Source organism: Stylophora pistillata, chromosome 7 (genome assembly GCF_964205215.1).
Source record: "Stylophora pistillata chromosome 7, jaStyPist1.2, whole genome shotgun sequence".
Lineage (NCBI taxonomy): Eukaryota > Metazoa > Cnidaria > Anthozoa > Scleractinia > Pocilloporidae > Stylophora > Stylophora pistillata.
The window spans coordinates 26,693,298-26,717,259 of record NC_142525.1 but is presented as its reverse complement, the minus strand read 5'-3'; the positions used below and the strand labels follow the sequence as shown (position 1 = coordinate 26,717,259).

The 23,962-nt window shown below is 39.3% G+C and overlaps 2 protein-coding genes across 3 annotated transcripts; both read left to right on the top strand.

Moving 5' to 3' along the window:
- The first annotated feature begins 225 nt into the window (after positions 1–225).
- On the top strand, positions 226–23,637 carry LOC148727295 (uncharacterized). The gene is made up of 5 exons (XM_088727198.1): positions 226–302; positions 19,648–19,855; positions 20,116–20,426; positions 22,100–22,349; positions 22,559–23,637. The coding sequence occupies exons 1-4, from the start codon at positions 237–239 to the stop codon at positions 22,187–22,189; spliced, it is 675 nt and encodes a 224-aa protein (XP_088583324.1). The 5' UTR covers positions 226–236; the 3' UTR covers positions 22,190–22,349; positions 22,559–23,637.
- On the top strand, positions 5,864–13,223 carry LOC148727296 (uncharacterized). Of its 2 annotated transcripts, none has more exons than XM_088727179.1 (8): positions 5,864–6,183; positions 7,384–7,591; positions 7,925–8,235; positions 8,994–9,134; positions 9,392–9,714; positions 9,961–11,109; positions 11,709–11,979; positions 12,257–13,223. In XM_088727179.1, the coding sequence occupies exons 1-8, from the start codon at positions 6,004–6,006 to the stop codon at positions 12,668–12,670; spliced, it is 2,997 nt and encodes a 998-aa protein (XP_088583305.1). In that variant the 5' UTR covers positions 5,864–6,003; the 3' UTR covers positions 12,671–13,223. The 2 variants fall into 2 exon arrangements, with proteins under 2 accessions (XP_088583305.1, XP_088583306.1); XM_088727180.1 differs by having other exon boundaries at positions 11,709–11,851; positions 12,257–12,416.
- Positions 23,638–23,962: the final 325 nt, after the last annotated feature.

Sequence of the window (23,962 nt, the reverse complement as noted above, 5' to 3'; positions counted from 1 at the left end):
AAGCGAAACAGGGAAATATCAATGCGACTGAAAACTCCGATGGGTCAAACAAGAGATGGTTAAACAACAAATATATATGAAATACATATAAAAGTTTGATCATAAGCGCTCGAGTTATCGGTGTTCATCATGAATGCAACTCCAGATGTATTGACAAGATCGACAATTTCGCAGACATGTTAAGCATAATGGTGTTGCTAAAAATTCCGTTCAAGGGGCTGAAAACTCTGGACGAAATGAAAGAAAAAGTGAAAAAGAAACTCCAGTCGTCAGAGGAAAAGTCAACTTGGACGGCAAAGGAGGTGAGAATTCTAGAATTCGTTTCTGAAGTATGCCGCCTACCAGCAAATTCAATTGAGAAACGTTTTCAGTACAATGGTAGCAGTATCTAGACTGGTAGCCATTAGTGAATGAAGGATGCAGATCACATAGTGGAATAGAGTCACGAATTGTTCAACAGCTCTCTCGATGCAAATGTAGCCATCGTTTATGATTTTCTATTCAGTGATGGCAACTCAGATATCAGTTGTACTAGAAGAAACCTAATTCTCATGGACGGAAATCGTAGCATTCACTCGCCAAATGTTTCTCTATGTTCAAACGTAACAACAAGTAGAGCTAACTACAAGAGCCCTAGCTAATTACTTATTGATACTTTCATTAACGATTCTTACAACTGAGTGTCCGCAAAACGATTTTGAATAAGAAATTACGAAGTTGAGCTTCCACAGTCAGAGGTTATCGTGCATATTGATGTTCTTAATTTGGCAATCTTGGTTGAGCAATGACATGTCGAACCTCGAGGATTCAAGTAGAGAAATACAGCCTTAGAACATCGTGGATTGATAAATTTTCGTTAAATCAGCTTCAGTTCTGTCTATTCTGGGCCAATTCTGTGCTCAGTAGATAAGGTTCGGAAACACGCGAACCATTTGGGAAAACATTTTCTTAGAAAAGCTTGCATATATAATTTCTGTAAAATAAATGTCAACAGACTTAAAGCCCGGAGTAAACTAATGCTTTTCTACGGTAAAAGGGAGCCACAATTTTTTTTTTCTGCCATTGTCAGCAAATAGTTGGAGTCCTTTGCTGAGGATAAATATCTCGGGAAGATCTTGGCAACATTTGCTTTTGTTAAGCATCAATTTTGCTTGTGTTGACATAGTACATGCAGACATGGTTTAATTCTACTGTCAGGGACCGCGGAGGGGGAGGGGCTGGTAGGGCTGCGACCCCACCACTTTTTTTGTGCCCCAGCCCCCACTTTTTGCTCTAAAAAGAAAAATAATTAGAATAAAAAAAAGACCTGAAACGGCATCTTCACTAATGCTGACCTATGAAGAGCAACAAATACTGGGTAAAGTATGCATAGTCACGCGACAGAAACAAAATACATATATGTTTTTGACCAGCTGGAGGTCCGTACTGGGAAAAACTGTGCCCGAGGTCTTGGATACCGCTCGAAGCCGTAGGCCGAGGGCGGTACTCAAGACAGAGGGCACAGTTTTTCCCAATACAGACCGACCTATGCTGGTCAATAACATTTTTTTTTCTAACACATAAAAACATGATTGCCATGAGAACCCGAATGATTTAAGGCTACAATTACGAGATTAATTGCGGGAAATCCTCCATTAACTTAATAATTTGATAGCGAGTGGATGAGAAAGGGAACAGACGTTATCCAAAGTAAAGAGAACGCTTTCACCGAAACATTTTTATTTGTAAAGGTAACTTAAAAGGCTTCCGAGCAAACTTTGAAACATTCTTTGATAAGTATCTGTCATGATGTGACACCTGTCAATTGAAGAGGAAAAAGCGTACACCTTTGAATAAACAACAGTACTGGTACGACAAACGCGCAAAAGTTAAATGACTATGCGACGATCTTCTCGTAAAAAAAAAAAAAAAACACTCGGAGATCTTACGAAAAGTATTTCTTATTTCCAAAACGATTAATCTTCGAAGATTTACTTCTGTTCTGTTTTAAAATGTCACGGAAAGTCAAGTTGTAAGTGAATGCAAATGTGTGCTTTGGAGTTGTCAGTCTGCTTGTTTGTTTTCTGTAATGACGTAAAGACAGCAAAGTGACAATAACTCTCAAAAAAGAAACGACAACTTTGAGTTTAAATTTACAAGATGTGTTTGGACATTCTCATGTTTCTTCAGTTGCAAATGAGCTTTTAACGGTGGTACATTTGAATTTATATTAAGGTACGTTAAAAGGAGGATTAGTCAGGTATCCCACAATTCCACGCTTCGAACTATATTATCAATTCGCTCTAGTCACGTAGTCACTCAGTCGAGATGGAGGTAGTTGAGATCATCAGGGAAGTGCTCTCGTGTTTACCACTAATTTATGTCAACTGCTTGGATTTGGATAGTCACACTTACATCAAACTTTCCAATTTGGCTTGTTGTCCAAGACTTCCAGGCTTCTCAATGTGATATTCTCTCAATTTACCCAAACAGCTAGAGGATGAAAGCGAAGATCGAAGAGTTCAGTGATTATAATCTTCGACTTCGATTGCGTCAAAAATCGGTCTCTTGCCGCTTCGGATATTCGACCATATGACGAATGTGAAGGAGATAACAACATCCCAGAAATGCCCTGGCTAGACTGACAAGTCTCAAATTGTAACATTGCAGTTGCTACCCGACGAAAGGAAAAATCGCCGTGAAAAGCCAGTCTTCTGAAAAAGGGGCAAGCGACTCGAGTTACCAAAAGAAATAAAGAAAACACTCCATCACAAGATACTAATCTTAATTCGGGAGCAAACCTTTACCCAGATGTACTAAAAGGGGCATTTAATACAGGTAGCAAAGGCCATTGATCGATCAAAAGCGGGCCGGGTGATACACCAGTTGAGGAAAGACGTCAAAATTTTGGCGCCAATTTAAGCAATTTTCAACGGCCACATATTCCTACAAAATTTGGGGACTTAAGGGGACCTTCGCTAATATTGAAAAGTGCCATTATTCAGGCACCACCAGGCGAAATAATATGCTGAAATACCCACCAATAAGAGCACAAAAGGCAAATATCGATCAAGCGTTACAGTAAAGCGCATAAACAAAGCCAGTCAGTCGTGCATACCACTCATAACAAAGGCGTTTTTTTTTTCCATTTAGAGAAGAGCAAGTTCAAGTACTAAACTACTAAAGTCAACTTAACTGTTACAAGAATACATAAAACAGTTCAAATCACCTTCCGTGCTCTTGAATAAGGACAAACAGCCGTTGAAAATTCAGTCGACTTTCTAGCGCGTGCACTCGAATTCGATGCAATGTGACACCTTCTCATCGATAATAACGCGCAAGGGCTAATGGGATACCCGACTGATCCTCCTTTGGTACGTTACAAATTATGTGTCAGGGCTTACGTTTCAATTCGAATATTAAATACTCTCAAAAATGAAACGACAACTTTGAGTTTAAATTTACAAGACATGTTTCGACATTCTTATGTCATCTTCAGTTCCAAATGAGCTTTTAACGGTTGTACATTTGAATGTATATTAAGGTACGTTATAAATTACGTGTCAGGGCTAACGTTTCAATTTGAATATTAAATACGCGAAAAATGTAAATAGCGCGTGCTTGACTAGATCAAATAATAATAATAATAATAATAATAATAATAATAATAATAAAATAAGAGACCAAGGAACAACGTAATTAAAAGGAAAGAGATAATTCTAGATGCTTCAATTGCTGATAAAGAATGGATTTTTCCCACTTGGTATGCACTGCCTCTTTGATCTTAATTTGGTATTTTGAAGCGGCAGAATCTAAGATGGTGAAACATTCAGGATCACAAGAGTCAAGACAGGCCCTTGATGATTGCAGGTGCTTGTAAATATGCGAAGTTTTGTACGACAAGAGGTGCTCACGATCTCGTGTACAAATGTGGCGAGTGGTCTCACCAATATAACTGACATTACAGCCAGCACACGAAAATTTATAAACGACACGCGCACATAGACCTAGCGGTACTGAATCTTTCACACTGAACGTGTTTCTGAGTTTAAACGTACTGAAGACTAACTTAACATCTAAATCAGCTCTACAATAACGTTTGAGTAGTTGTCTTAACTTAGTGTGAGCGATGTTAGAAAATCGACCAACATAGGGAAGTTTATAATAGTGCGAAGAAGGTCTACCGGAGTTACAAGAGGCGTCCTGCCCAGTAGGAGAAGGATTATTTTTCTTAGCTAGATACCTGTAAATGATCTTGTCTATGACCCAAGATGAAAAAAAATTTTTCCGTAGCAAGAAAATACGTCTCTTGACATCCAGATGACGTCTCTAACAAACCCCATACCCCTCACGCCATAATCAAAAATTGTAAAAATTTTATTTCACTCAATAATTTGTGTGGGACAGGGTTACATTGCCAAAAATTTTTCTATTTGAGGGCCTCTAAGAAACCATTTTATATCGATATTGCATAGGCTTACAAACAAAGAAATGAATATTGTAAATTGTTATTGTTAAATTTGAGCAAGTAGTGAAGAACTAAGAAAACTTTCAAGCAATTTGGCCCACGAGGATTTTTCATAAGCCCTCCTCCCCCTCCCCTCTCCCCCCCTCGTCCCGGTTAGCTCAATGGATAGAGCGCTGGACTGTTGTGCGGGAGGTCGATCGAGGGTTCAAGCCCCGGCCGGACCAACACTCAAGGTCTTAAAGTAATTGAGAAAAATATGCTACCTTTCTATAACATCAAGTAAAGGTTAGATATTCTAGTCTTCTCGGACAGGGACGAATAAATGGAGGTCCCGTCTCCTACAGGGTTAGGGGTAGGAGACGTTAATTTCCCACGCACGAGATTACTGTGTGATGGATGTCCCATGCTCCCCTGGGGTGGGATGGGTGGGATTTATTGGGTTGACTACTCGCATGGTTCGCATATGTTCCGTTCTAGTCCTATCCTACTGCGGTAATGCAGTGAAAATGGTTACAAAAAAAAAATGCGTCCAATATACCCCCGAGTGAAAGCCTTGGAATAATAACAATTAAAAAGTCTATTCGGGTATTAGCTCCAAATTTGGTCCACTCTCAATGCTTGATCTAGGAATGTCATTGACGAAAGCCCTCTTTCCTGGATGTTTCTCTCTTTTGTCCTTTGCCAAGGCTGACTTCTCGATAACCTGAGAAGTCATCATGACTATCGGGGGAAAAAGTCATCGAATAACTTCCTGATTCTGTTGTTGAAACATTCCCATACAGAATAACCCTGACTTAAGATACCGGCTAACTGTACGAACTCAGATGGCTAGAGAGGCCATTGCTAACCAAAAGGGTAAGTGTGTCTTTCCGTCTCTCCTAACCAAATTTTTTGAGCAGCAGAGAATTCTATGTGGAACTCGGAGTAGCTTATTAACTCTGAAGCGGTCAGTCAAACCATAAGACACACTGTGCTTCACGGGCATGAAACAGTTTTTCCGATCCACGTGGTGCAGGTTTCTAATCATTAAAAAGAAATGATACTACGAATGATTAAGGTAAACAAACTAACAAAAAAAAAAAAGAAAAAAAAAAAAACAATTCAACAACGGAGAGAAAAGACAACGAAAGTTTGAGTTCTATTAGAGTTTGGGCGTAAAGAAGGCAATTGGTTCCACAATTTTTAAGGACTTGCGATTGTTGGGATACTAACCTCCTTTTTGACAAACATTAAAAAAGGATTAGCTCTGAATGCAATCAACAAAACTTCGTTGCCCGCTCTTTTTTTTCCATGGACATGTACCTATTTTTTATTTATTCTCCTCCATATTTGCTTATGGCGTGATCAGTCACGCTTTGATTGTCGGACAAGTTCATACAATGATCGTCAGTGGCGAGGATGCGTAACAGTGTGCTACCCTAATCAGACACTTGGTGTGTAATGGACTGCGATAAATAAAGCGCAACTTTTAAGGCTTATATTATCCTTTTTCGTAGTTTTCCTAGCTTTTAGACCCAGAACTGACTCAATTTTGATTATAAGCGTTCAAGTTATCGATGTGCAACATGAATGTATTACCAGACATTGACAAGATCGACAACATCGTAAAGATGGCAACCATAATGACGTCGTTAAACATTTCGGCCGATGGGCTGCAATCGTTAGACGAAATGAAACAAAAATTAAAAGAGACACTCCGGTCGTCAGAGAAAAAGTCAAGTTGGACGGCAAAGGAGGTGAGAATTCTATAATTTCCTTTTAAAACACGTCGGGCTACTACTTGCGAGTTCAATTCATGTATAAACGACCTTTTCTGCAAAATGGCGGAAGTATCTATAAATTATAAATGATAAATGCTGTTTGTATCGGGCAATTCAGTCCCGAATTGTTTAACAGCTCTCTCGACGCTTATTTAGCCATCGTTTACGAGTTATTTCATGTGGATCTTTTCAATGATGGCATCTCAGAAATAAGTAATAATAGAAGAAGCCTAATTGCTATGGATGGAAATCGTAGCATTCACTCGTTCGCCAAATGTTTTTCTAAGTTCACACTTAACAATACGCCGAGCTAATTACCAGGCCGTCTATTACTTATGGAAACTTTCATCAACGATCCTTACAACTGATCATAAGTGTCACCGAAATATTTTTAATAAGAAATTGATAAGTTGAGCTCCCACAGTGAGAGATTACCATGCATACTGATGCTCAAAATTTGGCAGGCTTGGTTGAGCAACGATCGAGCCTCGAAGGTTCAACTTGAGAGTTATGGCACTTAGAACATCGAGGATTGATAAATTTTGGTTAGACATGCTTCAATTCTGCCTTTTCCTCGTGCCCCGTGATTAAAGTTCGGAAACTTAGAACCCTTTGGAAAAATGTTGGTGATTGTATCAGGTTTACATTTTGTTCGAAAAGCTTGGATCATAATTTATGCAAAATATGTGACGAAAGACTTAAAGTCCAGACTGGCCTAATGCTTTTCTACGGTGAAAAGAAGCCACAATTTTTTCCTACTATTCTTAACTGTCACCGAAGAGTTGGATTCCTTTGCTGAAGGTGAATCGTTCGGGAGGATCTTGGCAAGGCCTAGCCTTCTTTAGCTAAACATCAGCATTTTCTTTCGTTCACATAATACATGGATATTTACATAAGTATTCATGGATAACGTAATGAAAACGCTAGCCCATAGATGATTGCATTGCGGTTGTTTTTTCAAGCTTAAACCAGCCTAATGAATGTGAGTATGCCCTGAATTAAGCTGCACTCAAAACAGCGATGTTTGAGCGCCATAGAAGGAATGTTATTAGTAACAAAGATTTCCAAAATGACTGTAAAGCGGTAAAATTAACCAATTAGGCAGAAAAGTGATCTTTAATTTACTCAGACGAATGTTGATCCATAGCATTTAATTTGCCTTGTGACATTTATCAGGCGTTTTCAGTGTTGACGGAGGCAAAGAAAGAAGACGAGAAAAAACGAGCAACCTTGCTCGATTTCTACAAACGCTCGGATCTTTGTTTGAACAAGATGGATGAGAAGGTTCAAACCCTTTTGGAAAATAACATTGCAAACCTCAAGGACAAAATTGTTTCCCACCAAAAAGATCTTCTGCAAAGAGAGTACATTGTTCTTGTTGCAGGTTTGTAATAAATAAGTAATTAAGTTGATCGCCATTCCTTTTAAATTTTAGTTTCGCCAACTTCCTTACGCAATAGATTAAAATTCAAGACTGGATCAGAAAAGAAGGCTACATTCAAACATTATACCAATCCAATGGCCGACAGCACAAAGAATAGTTTTGTACGAAAACGAATCAGAAAAAGAGGGGAAATTGTGTTTCATTAGGGATTTCTGGTGTAAATGACCGGGGAACTAGACTCTTTTGTTCGACACAAATTTAGTGGAATCGACGCATTCTTACCTATGTTGTTTCCCTCTTCGCCCCTTATTTTCACCTTTTTACACTTACCAGGCGAAACAAGCTCAGGAAAGAGTACCTTGGTAAATCTTATCCTTGGAGAGCAGCTTCTTCCTTACTCTCTTCTTAGTACCACATCCAGCATTTGTGAACTAAGATATGGAGATACTCCACAGCTGGTGGCACACTTTAAAGACAAAAAAACAGGGGATACCACAAAGACTGTCCTCTTAAAAAAGCCATCCAAAGCCTTCAAGCAGACTTACCTTCAACAGATTTCCACATTTCTCCACCTGAAGACGGACAGGGAAAAGGGTTCAGATTACGAAAAGGTTGAGCTGTTTTGGCCACACAATTTATTGAAGGTTAGACACGAGCAAGCTCAGTTATAAATCGTGGTCTAAGAATTGATTTACAGAAACATAAAGCTTAAGAATGTTCGTGCATAAATGTATTTTACGTTATAAATTGCATTTTAGCAAGATCTCCAAATAACTGAAACTGACACTAGGGATATTTGAATGCAAATTATTTGCCATTCTACAGTTTAATCGCTTATCTTGCCTTAATTTGCATGGTTTTTGTTGCTGTTTTGTCACAAGAATTTATTTGATAAGGGATTGGTCGTTAACGTGTCAACTGAATTGTTACACACATCTCTTTTGACGCATCCTTGCTGGAGTCATGATCACTAATAACTGAGTAACATCAAAATCAAAAACTCAATGGAAAACAACCGTCTAACTTAATTCTTGTGATAAATTTGGCTCAGCGTGTCAAAATGTCACTCGAAACGAACGGACATACAAACAAGAGCAATTTTAGATCGGGTGTTGACTTCGTCTCGCTTTGTGATTGGTTCACAAAACTTGTGCCAATTCATCAATCAATCAATCAATCAGATTCGAAACTAAAACCAATCGCATATATTGACTCGCATCTTCCCCTGAAAAGAGTTGTTCGCCCATTGCCTTGTGGAATATCTTCCTTTTCTCCTATAGGCTGTTGTAATTAATTTGGTTTTGTTTTTATAACAACCAATCGAAACGTACTCTAGATTCAAAGAGCTATCCTCTTGTACAACAAAGTGCTTGTTGCATCTCATATTTTACGCGTCTTTTAGGAAAATGTCGTAATAGTCGATAGTCCAGGAATTTGCGAATCTCCCATCATGGACGACATCGTAAGGAAGTACCTCCCAGAGGCTTTCGCATTTATTTACGTCATTAACAGTGAAAACGCCGGTGGAATACAGCGAGACAGGGTAAGGCAATTTAACATTCTAGCTGCATTCTTATCGCCAAAATAGTTAAATTTAGGACTTCAGTATTGCAAAAATGGTGTAATATTTTTAATCCTCTATTTTTGAGATGTGTAAGAGTAACTTAACGGAACCTAACGAACACGTTCTTCTCTCCCAGAGTGATAAGCGTGAGGCATAACCTTCCAAAAAAAGAGAACTACTGAATTAGCCAAAAAAATCAAGTCGACAAGTAGCTTATTCCGTCTCTTTGCCTTCAGGTAGAAGCACTTATCGAACACGCCAGGCAGGTATCCCTGGACAAACAAAGGGAATCTTCCTCAAACTGTGCCCTGTTCGTTTGCAACAAGTGGGACCTGGTGCCGTCAGAAGAAATGAATGAAGTGAAGAACTTCATCGTCAGTAAACTCACACAGTGCTGGCCTAGATTAGATCCAGAATCTCAGATCATTTATATGTCAGCAAAAGTTGCTAGTGAAGCCCAGAAGCTTGGAGGGGTCACAGAAGAGTTTGGTGAACTAATGAACGGCATCAAGTCCATGGTACTGAAAAGTATTGAGGCAAGACTACAGATTCAGTGGAGGTAAATTGCATTAAACATCCATAGCGACAAAATGGTTATTTAAGAAATTGGAATATTTTCATTCTGATTGGCTGCGAGAAATACACTTCCAGGAAAAAAAAACTATGAGCGAGATAATTCAGTGCAGAAAATATATACTCAATGCGAAAAATCCGGCAAACTCTTCTGCCGGGCTCTGCATAAATAATTATAGTGACGAAGCATGAAAGACAGTTTAAAAAATTGAGTTTATGGCTTTATTCTTAGATGGCTCGACTATCTTCTTGCACGAATGGCCGTCCACACGAAAGCATTCATTCGTAATTCGTCCGAAGATCGTAAAGATGTGATCGATAGGATGATGTTCATCACTGATCGCCTTCAAAGTATTGAGAGGCAGCAAGGTACATTAAGCAAAGAGCTGCAGACTTTCCTTGAAAACAAGACAGACGACGCTGTAAGTGCACTGTCCAGATACCTTAATTCTGCCGACGTTATGGAGAAGTTTACTTCCTGGACGTTAGACGATATTCCAAACACTGAAACAAGTTGGGAGGTGACCAAGGACCGCATCCAAAAGGCGCTGACAAAGCGACTTCATGAGACGATCAAAGAATGGGAAGAAAAGAGTCATGTCTTTTCCAAGGCTCGTTCCTCTTTGATTGAATACTTCCAGCAGAGGTTCAACTACGTCGAGGGTAACCTTCGAGCGCTGGAGGGCTCTGTCTTAGCAGGAGGTGGTACCAACTCAGGAAGTGATCCCCTAGCATCGAACAATTTTAGCGTCGCCGAAAAAGTCGTCATCGGGGTCACGAGTCCAATCTGGGTTCCAGTCGGTCTGGTTGTCTTAGTGGTCAGTGTCCCATTTGTTGGTGCCATAGCTGTTAAAGAGAAGTTGGAGGACTGGAATAAAACGAGGAAGTACAACAAAGACAAGTGTGCCTTCATGGCGAAAGCTTCGCAAGATTATCTAAGGAAAGCAGCGGAAGAACAACAGCTAAAGTCGTTCGTGGAGGAGCAGCTTGAAGAAGCTCAGAATTTTCTCAAACAGGTCTTAAATCGGATCCCTCAGCTCATAAAAGAGGACATAATGTTGTGTAAAAAATTGGGAGATGAGAATCGTTGTAAGAAAGATATAGAAATGTTCTACAAGCCGTTATACGAAGAAAGTGTGAAATTAAGAGGTGAAATGGCCCTATTTGGCATCAAAGAGGTCCGTACCATGGACATCAGTTGCAACGATCTGGAGTGGCAGGACGATGCACGTCTTGGAATTGGAGCGTTCGCTTCTGTTTATCAGGGAGTATTAAAGATTCAAGGAGAAGCGCAACCCGTAGGTGTGGCTTTGAAAGTGTTGAACGAAGAGCTTAACGATGCTACAGCTAGTGGCTTCCTTTCTGAAATAGAAATACTCAGGTTGGTTTTCTTACCACTGGATCTTGAAATTTTACAGGTTATTGTTTTTTTAAAAAAGAATGCCCCTCAGCTAAAATCTTTACGAAGCTCTTAATATATTCTGACTGGTAGCTAATGGGACATTTTCCTAATTGTATCATTGTTTTCTCCTCAAGGAGCTCGTAGTGGTGGGTTGCAAGGCATGAACTAAAAAATGGATATTGTAATAAGAAGATTAATGAATTATGTAAATTAAGTAATATTTTCCTGACGACTTCGGAAGACAGAGAATCTAGGTACGTATTAAGGCACATCGAGATGGTAAGTGAGACTGACCTTTACAGTAAGACTTCTCACCATTCATTTCACCGACAGGTCTTTCCCTTTAAATTCCCTGAGTCACACATTAAGAGTGAAAAGCATCTAATTTTTCCTTGCATCACCGCTGAATAAACCAGAGAATAAGGGAAATGATTGCCAACAGAAAAAGCTTTTGACTGAGAATCAAAATCTTCCTTTTAGTATCGGAAAACGTGTAGAGAATAGTATAGAAAATATTCCTACTGTTCTTTGAAAGAGTATGGGTTGTCTTACACATACGTATTTTTTTATTTTTGTAGGAAACTGAGTTATCCCTTTATTGTAAAGTTCTATGGTGCTGCACTGCGTAAGGAAGGGAATCAGCTGAAAGCAATACTGGTGATGGAGCTCTGCAAGGAAAACTTGATGAAGCACATTTTCCATGATAAAAGCAAGATACCTGGTGAGTCATCATCATCTGTTACAGCTACGAGAGATGTGATTGGATGGGCAAAACAAATTTCCGATGCCCTGGACTACATTCACAGACAAGGTATCGTTCATAGAGATCTCAAGCTGGAAAATATATTGGTAAGTTAAGAATTGGAACTACTGGCTATCGTGACCGCACATCATATCCCGTATTCTTGAATTTGTCCTCCTTGTCTTATTTTTCCATTTAATTCCTGTTCTTTGAAGAGTCAGCATTAAGTTGATTATTTTCCACGTAAAACCAGTGTCACAACGCATTCAAAGTTAATGCCTCCAGGCCCCTTGTTTTCTTTTTGACTTTGCCTTGCCTTCTTTGAGGGAGAAAATCTTGGACTTTGGTATCAATTTACTCGGATATTATCTTATCCTCCCTCAGCTGTCGCTAGAAAATGATGCCAAAGTAGCCGATGTCGGTGTTTCCAAAGAAGCCAAAGCTATAACGGGTACCATGGCGGGAACTCCTATGTATCTCGCTCCGGAAGTGATCAAGTCTTGTATGTACGATTACAAAGCAGACGTGTACAGCTTCGGCATAATGCTCTGGGAGATGTGGTACGGTAAGAGAGCCCTCATTGATTTGGGAGGAGATGTGAAGGAGTTTTATGACAAGGTGCTTGAGGGTGCAAGACCTGCACATGTCGAAGCCTCCAACAAGCCTCCAACTGGTTTGCATGAATTGATGCAGCATTGCTGGGATTCAAAACCTGATGATCGACCAGATGCGGCAAAGTGTTATAAGAAGTTGACTCAGCTCTATCAGGACGCTGAGCACCATCTTAGAAAACACTGATTATTAGGCAACCACCTTCAATTTTTTGACCTTTTAAGCGTAGACTTTTGTGGAGCAGCAGCAATCCCTTATGACTGTTATAGCAAATAGAATAGCCTCACATGGGCCAGTTTTCCCGTTTAAAACTTTGATCGTACGTTATAAAAACCTATTCTAGTCTTAGTCAGTGCTTATGTTAAGGACCGTATCTTACTGTTAGCAGTGTCCTTGAGGTCCTCCTCAAAGTTTAGTCATCGTCTCATAGTATCGTATACGATAGAAGAGTTTCCATGATTAAGTAGATGATTTCAACTTAGAGCTGGTTAAAATAAATATCAATCTTCTAAGAGCTGATTTATTTTCGCTTTTGACAAATTGTGGCCAAGTTGCAAATTTTAAGGAAGAACAACAAGAAAATGCTGTAGGCGAATATTGCTCTATCAGCTTGTATGAAAGCTTTTTTCCGGGTTTCACAGTCAGTTTCACCATCTGGTGCGAGACGCTTGTGATAAGAGATTCTTATAGAAAAGTCTGTTTTTTAGGTAGTTACATGAAATAAAGAGCAGGAAAGTCAGACGTCGTCTGCCTACTTCTTGCATAACCATAGAGAAAGTACTTAGAGGGTCAAATGACGCGAACTGAATCGAAGTTCCCTTGTAAGGATTACCAACACTGAAAAGCGCACATTTTCCTGAATGAATTGTGTGATCAACATTGGCAAGAGATAACAATGTACTATCATCTCCTCTTGATATTGGTAAAATGGAGGCAATTAGGCATTTGCGAACAACTTTCGGGTTAGAATTAAATATTTGACCCTTAAGATCGAAAACTGCGAAGGTCAAATAAAGACTTCATGCGGTTTTTCTTCGATGAATCTTCAAACTTCTTTTCTAACGCTCATTTCCTGACCCACCCACATTCTACGTTGTAGTGGGTTGTTAACCATTCCTCTATAAACACATGATGTGATGAATACTAGCTCACACAGAAACAGGAAAATGTTGGCAAGTCAGCACATTATGGTGGGATTGATGGCAAAAGGCACGTTCCATGTTTCTGTAATCTCAATAAAGGAAGTAAAGTGAAGCAAGGATCCTCGCAGATGAGCTGCAATTTAAGCAATTGCAGAAAAGACTGAAAAGTTTTCAAGCTTCGACGGGATTCGAACCATTGCCACCCAGATACTAGTTGTGCGCTTCTACCAAATGTACTACGAAGCCACGCGTTGGAGAATCGCAGAGTGTATATGCCAACTGATTGCAGTTCACCAGCGAGAATCATTGCTTTACTTGATTTTCACTCGTTGGCAAAAAGAAATGTAGAGTTATAGGGACATAACGGGTTAAAAGACGTGAACAGAGGTTTTCTTAGGACTTTTAAAACTACGAGGCGTATAATTCTATGTGTATTATCACTGGCAAGGGAAGACGATATCACATTATTTTTTCTTGATATCGGTAAATGATGCATTTACGAAGACCTCTTGTGAAGACCCAATTGTTTCGTAAGATCGCAAACGAGGAAGGTCGAATGAAGGGTTGATCTATGTTTTTCTTCCATCATTCTTTCAGCACCTTCTACCAATGCTCATGATCATTTGGTGACCCACCTCACGGCGTGTGTTATAGTGACATGTCAGTCATTCCTCCAGTCTACATAACACCGACAGTGGGAGGACAAACTGCTCACTTTCAGACAGATGAACGTGGGCAGGTCAGCAGATGACGGTGGGCTTGATGGAAAGTGAATAATTCGTAAGACACTTTCAACGTTCTGAACATTTTTTTTCGTTTGCTCTCGCTTGTAAAGTCTCTATTAAGACTATTTTGGACTTGGTAAGATTATGTGTTGGTGCATGCATTCGCTGGCTCTAGCTTTACAAGGGGGTCCTTATGTAAGGAACGCGACTAGTGACACGATCTACACTGAGACAAAAAGTAAACAAGAGTATCGATCACGCTTAATCAAAATCAGTTGTGATTGTTATGAAATTCGTTTATCGTTCGAGGATGACTTATAGTCAACTTTGTAAAACTAGTGCAACTCAATCAACCCAAATATCCTTCCGTCATTCGGCCGTCTCGGTGGAATGGATGTCGTAATAAGACAATATATTTCTATTTTACTTCTACATATAACCCTTGACCAACCACAGCGAAACTCGCCGCAATTTATATCAAAACTAAGTAACTATACAAAACAGTCAATGTTTTGAAATAAGCATCCGATCTAAGACTTCTTTGTGATGTTCATGTGTTTTATTTTCTCCCATAAATGATTTTCCATTTCCCAATCCAGTCCAATTCAATTCGTAGATAGCTGGAGCTCTTTTGCTTCAATTTCTAAGTATTGAGAATCCGGAAACGCATAAGGCCGGCTATTAACCCTTTAACTCCAAGAATATGTGAGTTCTCCCTACAATCTCCACGTATTGCCTAGCAAACAGGTAATGAGAATATCAAACATAACTTATGAAATAAAGACTATTACCGAAATTTTGACTCCCTAGAGCGATTAGGACAAACAAACAGGCTTCTCGAGTAAATGAATATGGGCGGTGATGCGCCCATCATCTAGTTCAAACGCCTCTAAAGCTCTTATTTTAAATCAAAACGACGGTGTTCTTGGCTCAAAGTTCGAGCAAGACCAAGAGAAGTATACAAACACACAATTGAAGCGTTGGTTAAAGTGTAGAGGCTTGAAATTGAGCGGAAAATCAGCGGACCTCATCGCACGTGTTCGTGACTGCCTCAAGTCGAGAAAACATTATGTAGTTGATTCAAGTATAGATGATGGGAAATGGCTTCAGGCGAAGATACTAAAGGAAATTAAAGTCGATCGCGTGAAACTTAAGGATCTAACAGTTCAATGCCTATTCAAAGTTTGGCCCTCACGAGTATGTCTTTGAGCGATCCCCCAAATTTTTAAGACACGAGTGGCGGATTTTTGTATAGTTCGCTCAGTACTGGTTGTTTCTATTAAATGCCAGTGTCTCATGAGAATTTGCTTTAGGTTTGGCACTGATGGTTGGTATTGTGTAATAAAAGACAAGATTCGTTGGTTAGTCTTCGGTTTCTGTTGAAGAGCTAGTTTCCTGTTTTGGAAATTCACCTCTGAAAGAGTTGTGTTAATGAGGGCCTCTGGGTAGCCTCTCTTTCGCAAATGCGCTTTGAAATTTGCAATTTTCTCTTTGAATATTGTTTGAGAGGAGTTTGCTCTGAGAAGTCTAAGGGCCTCTCCTTTTATTAAACCTTTCTTAACTCCTTGTGGGTGACAGGAACTATAGTGTGTATACTGAAATGTCTCAGTTTGTTTAAAATAAGTACGCACATCAAGGATTGCGTCCTTTTCGAATCGTTCGCCTTTATAATTATAGATGTAGGTGTCCAGGAATGTTGTTTCCTTATCGGAAATTTCAGCCGTAAATTTCATTGTTGGATGAAGATTGTTTGTTTTTTCAATGAAACATTCTATGGTTGCTTTCTTTGTACTCCATAGCGAGAAGATCATCGTCTATGTAACGTTTCCAAACAAGCGGTTTGAAAAGGCTTTTGTCAAGGATTTCAGTGTACAGCACAAATATAAGTATTGTAGTTAACAATATCAACTGAGAAATTAATTCTTTCTAGAACACGCATTTACCCGGCGTTGACAAAGTTCCAAGTCATGCATGCTTCGGCTTTGGGAACGGTATGAAGGCTTTCCGACCGTTTTTAAGCATTTCTTTAGGCGGATTAAGCGAATCTGGCAATCTCTCTGGATATCTTGAGTCATTTGTACATGTACCCCAACAGCAATGCCTGGTTGCAACCATTTTAGAAAGTTAGAGCATTTTTTGAGCGAAAATAGTCTTGCTTCTGACTCGTTTCGCATACAAGTCCTCGTAAAGATTCCGAGTGTTTGTCCCAAACCAGCGGGGGGTCCAAAAATGATATATCTATTTTTAGACCTGGCGCGCAGCGCTATTCTTGTAACTAACCTACAAGGAAATGTGTAGCAGCTGGAAGAGAGAGTCAATAGTCAGATCTCGAGAGTCAAAAGACTTTAAACAAATTTCAGTTGCTTGCAAAACCGCGTTCTTGATTGTCCTCAATAAACCTTTCTTAATTATGTGATCTCGTGGTTTGAAATGGGTAAGGAACAGATCAAAATTGGGGATGCTTTAGCATGCACGTATCTCGGGCTACATTGCAACTCTTTGATGAAATCCATATCTTTGGAGCCGGCTTTTTGTTAAATTAACAATCATTCGTCTTAGGCTCAGTGAATATTGTTGAATAATCCCCGAGACGAAGTCGAGGGGTTATTCAACAATATTTACTGATCCTGAGGCAAGTAATTGTTTGAGTATAATTTCTCAGGTGCTTTCGAATTCCCTTGTGAATTCAAGTTGTTGTTGAAACCATTCTGTAACAAGAACTTGACAATTTCAGTCAGCGAAAACTGCATATCTTTTTTTCGAAAAATGTTACTTTTAAACTTAGTAACATCTTCAGAGTTGAGTTTTCATCTATTGCATTTATCACTTCTTCCGTCCCTTATCGTCAATACGCGAGGCAGCCACTTTGAAATTTGGCTCCCATAATCATCCCGTACGAGGTGTTAATAGCGAGATATGACGCAATCATCGACCAATCAGAGCTTGCGCATCTCTTTAATCACCTGAGCAATTAAGTCCTCTTACTAGTGGAAAACTTCCCTGACAGGCTAACCCTGACCTAACATACCAGCTTAGCGTACGAACTGAGCTGTTTAGAGAGGCCAGTGCTATCCAAAGTAGCGAGAAGGCATTTAAACTCTTCTTTTCTTCCCCAGCTTTCGTGTGGCGAAGAATTCTAGATAGACTTTGGATTAGTTTGTTTGCACTTACGGTGGTCAACAAAACCACTTGTCACACTGTGTTGCACAAGCATAAAAGGTTTTTGAAGATCCATGTGGTGCGGGGTTTCAAAACATAAAAAGAAATAATACTTAAAATAAATGAAGTCAACAAACAAACATCGATAGCAAGTCAAAAAAGGTTGAGGGAAACGAAAATGAAAGTTTGAATTTTTTACCGGAGTTTATGTTTGAAATATCGATGAATTCAACCACAATTTTTAACAACTTGCAATTGTTGGCATATTCTCTCTATCTTTGACAAACATTGAAAAGGACTAGCAATGAATGCAATCAACAAAACTTTGTACCCATACATATGTTTTGATTTATTCTCCTCGATATTTACTAATGATTGCGTGATTAATCACGTTTTGACTATCAGACAACCCCAATCAATGGTCGTCAGCGGCAGGGATGCGTGACGGTGTACTAGTTACTGTGTAATGGACTGTGATAAATAAAGTCCAGCTTTTGAGGCTTATTAATTTACTTTTCGAAGTTTTCAATGCTTTCAAACCTGGAATTAACGAAAGTTTGATCACAAGCGTTCGAGTTATAGGTGTGCATAATGAATGTAACTCCAGATATTGACAAGATCGACGATCTCGCGGACATGTTAAGCATCATGGAGTCGCTAAAAATTCCGTCCAAAGGCCTGAAAACGTTGGACGAAATGAAAGAAAAAGTGAAAAAGAAACTCCAGTCTTCAGAGCATACTTAAGAAAAGAGAATTCGTTTCTTAAGTATGCCGCCTACCTGCAAATTCAAATGATAAACGACATTTCTAAGTACAATGGCGGAAGTATCTAGACTGGTGACCTTTGGTGAATGGTAGATGCAGATCACATAGTGAAATTGAGTCACGAATTGTTTAACAGCTCTCTCGATGCAAATGTAGCCATCGTTTATGATTTATGTCATGTGGATCTATCCAGGGATGGCAACTCAGATAATAGAAGTACTAGAAGAAACCTAATTCTCATCGATGGAAATCGTAGCATTCCCTCGCCAAACGTTTAACTAAGTTCAAAAGTAACAACACGCACAGTTAACTGCAAGAGCCCTAATTACTCGGCATTGATACTTTCATTAACGATTCTTACAACTGAGTGTCCGCAAAACGATTTTAAATAAGAAATTACGAAGCTGAGCTTCCACAGTCAGAGGCTATTATGCCTATTGATGTTCTTAATTTGGTAAGCTTGGTTGGACAACGATCGAACTTCGAGGATTCAAGTAGAGAAATGCGGTCTTAGAACATCGTGGATTGATAAATTTTCGCTAAATCAGCTTCAGTTCTGTCTATCCTAGGCCAGTTCTGTGCTTTGTGGATAAAGTTCGGAAACACGTGAACCATTTGGGAAAACATTTTCTTAGAAAAGCTTGCATATGTAATTTTTGTAAAAAATAAATGTCAACAGACTTAAAGCCCGGGGTAAACTAATGCTTTCTACGGTAAAAGGGAGCCACAATTTTTTTCTGCTATTGTCAGCAAAGCATCGGAGTCCTTTGCTGAGAATAAATCTTCCGGGAAGATCTTGGCAACATCTGCTCAGCATCAACTTCGCTTTTGTTGACATAATACATGCAGACATGGTTTAATTCTACTGTTGTTTAAAGATTCATTGAATGTGACTGAGAAGTTACATCATGGTTGTAAAGGTTACGAGTGTTTAGGTCTATAAATTGTGATTTCGGCTACATTTATTACATCTTTAAAGCAGAGTAGCATCAAACCATGTCTGATTATCCACTTGGTTGCTTTGTGAATTTTGATATATAAATCATACTACATGCATTTTTACATAAGTATTTAGAGAATTACTTAATGGAAATACAATCCTAGAAAAGGTTGCTCTTCCGAAGTTTGTGAGCTTAGACCAGCCTCATGAATCTCTTCACAAAATTAGGCTGGTTATTGCGTGTTAGCAATAGGGCGTGCTTTTTTTCCAAGTCAATAGTCAAGGTTATTTGTATAATCATATAATTTATTAAGGATTTTCCAAAATGACTATAAAGCGATAACACTAAACAGTTGGGCCGAGAAATAATCTTCAATTTACGCAGGCAGGTGTTGATGCACAGATTTTGATTTACCACGTGTCATTTATCAGGCCTTTTCAGTGTTGACAGAGGCAAAGAAAGAAGATGAGGGAAAACGAGCAACCTTGCTCCAATTCTACGAACGCACGAGTGTTTGTTTGGATACGAAGCATGAAAATGTTCTTGCCCTTTTGGAGAAAAATATCGGAAACCTCTGGGAGAAAATCGCTTCCCACAAAGAAGTTCTATTGAATAAAGAGTACATTGTGCTCGTTGCAGGTTAGTTAGAAATGAATCATTCGACAATACTTTTAAATGTTAATTTCGCCAACTTCCTCATCCAACAGACTAAAAGGCTTCATTTAGTCACTTTGCCAATGCAACCTGAGCTATTGGTTAGGCTATTAACTTGTACTAGGTACGAAAAAATGATCAAGCCTTGAAAACTAAATCAGAAAACAACCTTTGTGGAATCTACACATCCTTGGCGTTGTTAATTTTATGTTCCCACTCTACATATACTTGTTTACAATTACCAGGCGAGACAAGTGCAGAAAAGAGCACCCTGTTAAATCTGATTCTCGGAGAGCAACTTCTTCCTTACTCAGTTCTCAGTACCACATCCACCATCGTTGAACTAAGATATGGAGAAATACCAAAGTTGGTGGCGCACTATAAAAACAAAGAATCTGGGAATACTACGAAGACCGTCCTACTAGACAAGCCATCTGAAGCTTCTAAGCAGAGTTACCTTCAACAGATTTTCTCTTTTGTCCACCTGAAGAAGAACAGAGAGATGGGCTCAGATTACGAAAAGATCGAGCTGTTTTGGCCACACAATCTGTTTAAGGTAAGAATCAATTATCGATTAAATATGTTTTGTGCAAACTTTACCAGAGTCACCAAAACTAGCCCTTCCGAAACAAACACTCCAGTGATAACTTCAAGTTTGTCCCTTTGTTTTGTAGGCACAGTAAAAACGACGCGTTTTGACAATTGCATTTCATTCACCCGCGAATCAGGAAAGTGTTTCGGGTCAAAACGCCAAAAAACGGTGAAAACTAAACAAAAAATGAATCAAATGACAAAATAACTAAAGGAAAACTTAAGATAAAACTTTACTTACATTCTGTGCCATGCGAAGTCGATGAAGACGCTTACAAAAACAATAAATAAATGCTTCAAACACATGGGCGAGAAACTCTGGCTTTTTGGTCATATGACCAGTTTTGGAAATATGCAAAAGAACACGAGGTGTCCAAAGGCAAAAACAAAAGAAAAAATTCACATTCTAGTTTTAGACTATACACCTTTTGCTGACAGCGTGTGCGTTGCAATGAAGGAGCAGTACATAAAACACGCTTTGTTAGAACAATTACCTGCTGACCTTTCTTACCTTGGCAGATCAAGGCGACGAAGTCATCACTTAGGACATGAACCATTACACTGGGTAGATGAGCTCAAAATTATTTGTTGATTTCGTTTTTGGTGTGCGCCAATGTTGGGCTGGTTCCATTGTAACACTTTGCGACACACTAATTCCATGACATAGCTGACATGCCCTGATTGGTGCAAACATGCCCCAATTCGGTGATTTGATTGGTGCGAAACACATACCACTCGATACGCTAACATATAGTTACTTTTTTCAATGAATAAACAGATAAGAAATACGCGTGCTTATTTATCATGACTATACTCGAAAAACGTCTGAATATTTAATCAGTGACGGCCAATGATCTGCAGACGTTTTGCATAACGTAAGTGAACAAATTTTACTAGAATTTTTTTTAAATTTACTTGGTACTAAACAGTAATCAGCCACAGAGATTAGAAACATTTCACTGGTTGTAGAGATGCAATTGGTCCATTTTTTAGTTTCTTTTTCTTTTTTTTTTTAAATATCTCTGTGTTAGCGTATCGTGTGGTATTTTGCTTGCACTAAGAAGATCGCCTCATTAGGGTATGTGTCCCACACCAATCAAATCACCGCATAAGGTTATGTATTTCGAATCAATAAGATCGCTGCATTAGGGTAGGTATGTTTCACCAATCAGATCACAGCATTATGGTATGCTTACACATATCAGAGTATTTTCCTTAAATGATTAGGGTACCGCAGTATGTTGCGGTGGAATTAAAGCAAAATTAATGCACATCAAGAGTGAGATATTTACAAATAATTGCGAGCTCATCCACCCAGCTTAGTAATGGCTCACGTCCTTTTAGCCTGCAGTGCCAGCGTATTTTGGGCGCACGAGTGCACATTTTCGTATTAGGCCGCCATCTTAGATTTGGTAACCGTGGAGGATTGGGGCGAGGAAATATTAGTCGAGGGAGTAGGTGTTAAGTGGAAAAATGGGCAACGGGAGAGAGGGAGGGGAAGGAAAATTTTCCTTCCCCTCCCTCTCCCCCGTTGCCCATGGGATGGGACCTTTCAGGATAGTGGAATATCTATGGAGAACAATACGGAGGATATGCATATTAGTGTAAAGGGTTAACACATACGTTATCTTTGTGTAGGAAGCTGAACCATCCCTTTATTGTAAAGTTCTATGGTGCTGCTCGATTACGAACGATACTTGTGATGGAGCTCTGCGAGGAAAATTTTAGGAGTCACACTTTCCGGCACAAAAGCAATATACCCGGTCTGTCATCAACACCTACTGCTGCCAGAAATGTGATTGGATGGGCAAAAGACATTGCCGATGCTCTGAAATACATTCACAGACAAGGTATCGTTGACCGAGATCTCAAGTTGGAAAACATATTGGTAAGTTAAAAATTAGGACCACTGGCTGTTGTAAGTCTTTATTATTTCGTTTAACATATTTTGCTCGCCTTCCCCCAGCTTTCCTTGTTGTTGTTGCTGTTTATTTTTTACTTCTAACTTGCTTTACAAGCCCTCTTTTGAGCCCTAACAGCTTCCATGGAGGCTAAAGAGGTTGTTAATCGTTTTCTTATTACCTTTTCCTTCTGTAGCTGTCACAAGGAAATGTTGTCAAAGTTGCCGATGTCGGTGTTTCCAAAGAAGCTAGAGCGATCACAGGTACCATGGTGGGAACTCCTATGTATCTTTGAACAAGGCAAGAATGTACGATTACCAAGCGGATATATACAGCTTCGGTATAATGCTCTGGGAGATGTGGTATGGTAAGGGAGCCCTTCTTGATATGGCAGGAGATGAAAATGAGCTGTTTGACATAGTGATTGGGGGTACGAGACCTTTGCATGTCCAAGGCTTAAAGACGCCACCGGCTGGTTTGCAAAACGTAATGGGGCGTTGCTGGGATAAAAACCAAACTAAAGGCCAGATTCAGCACAATGTTATCAAGAGTTGTCTGAGCTATTCAAGGACGTTTGAGCTCCACCCATGCAAAATCTGGTTATCAGGCAACCACTTCAAACGTATTTGCTGCTTAATGTAAGCTTTTTTGCAACGTTAGCGAATAATAGTAATATACTTTGATATTTGTAGGTCCTACCTGCTTTTACTAGTCTATGATGGACAGCCGTCATATCATTTTGAGTCCAAGTCATTTTTTATTTCAGCCCTTGTAAGAGGCGTGAAAGGGTCTATACAGTGAAAAAAAAATATTGAATAATAATAATAGTTAAATACAAGGGTGGATAGAGGCAAAAATATTTTAAACTTTTGTGCTTGACTTTTAGCGTTTGACATACGGTAGTCAGGTTGACAAATTGAACGAAGAGCAACCACTGTCTTCCTGTTTTCTGGGGTGCAGCTATTTGTTTACTTGGCTTGAATCATGAACTGATCAGTTTCATTACTGTTTTGATGTTTAAAACCTTTTTCCCTGGATTACATTGATCATTATTCATTGACTAGCAAAGATGTTTCGGTAAAGGGAACTGACCACTTTTAATAATAAAATATTTCAAGACTGTACAGAGCTTTCATTTTTTTCAACGAACCTTCTTCTCTGAGAAGCCCTGACCTCCTCTCAATACAACTCGGAGTCAAAAATTGTAATATTATAGCTTCAATCTGTCATTTGTGAGCGATTAGTGTTCAACTACAGAATAAACTTTTATAGGAAGACCTATATCAAAATCCGTTTAAAATTAACATTGTTGGTTTTTAACGAAGGAATGTATACTGTATGCTTTCTTCGTTATATTTGAGGAGGAGGTGAAAATTGATTATAATGGCTCGTACTTTAATTCTCAGTACCTTTTTAAAACCCCCTTACTCACGCCTCTGATGAACCCCCAGCGTGAACCCCCTGTGTGAACCCCCTGTGTGAACCCCCTGTGTGAACCCCCTGTGTGAACCCCCTGTGTGAACCCCCTGTGTGAACCCCTTGTGTGAACGCCTTAGAATTTGGCCCGGTCGGCTTGATCCGCTGTGTATCGGTGGTGCTG

What these genes read in the sequence shown, in the direction of transcription:
- LOC148727295 (XM_088727198.1), top strand. Translation starts at nt 237, where the DNA reads ATGAAAGAAAAAGTGAAAAAGAAACTCCAGTCGTCAGAGGAAAAGTCA. An exon ending in CAACTTGGACGGCAAAGGAG is followed by an intron (nt 303 to 19,647) that starts GTGAGAATTCTA and finishes GTCATTTATCAG; the next exon opens with GCCTTTTCAGTGTTGACAGA. An exon ending in GGCCACACAATCTGTTTAAG is followed by an intron (nt 20,427 to 22,099) that starts GTAAGAATCAAT and finishes ATCTTTGTGTAG; the next exon opens with GAAGCTGAACCATCCCTTTA.
- LOC148727296 (XM_088727179.1), top strand. Translation starts at nt 6,004, where the DNA reads ATGTGCAACATGAATGTATTACCAGACATTGACAAGATCGACAACATC. An exon ending in CAAGTTGGACGGCAAAGGAG is followed by an intron (nt 6,184 to 7,383) that starts GTGAGAATTCTA and finishes GACATTTATCAG; the next exon opens with GCGTTTTCAGTGTTGACGGA. An exon ending in GGCCACACAATTTATTGAAG is followed by an intron (nt 8,236 to 8,993) that starts GTTAGACACGAG and finishes CGCGTCTTTTAG; the next exon opens with GAAAATGTCGTAATAGTCGA.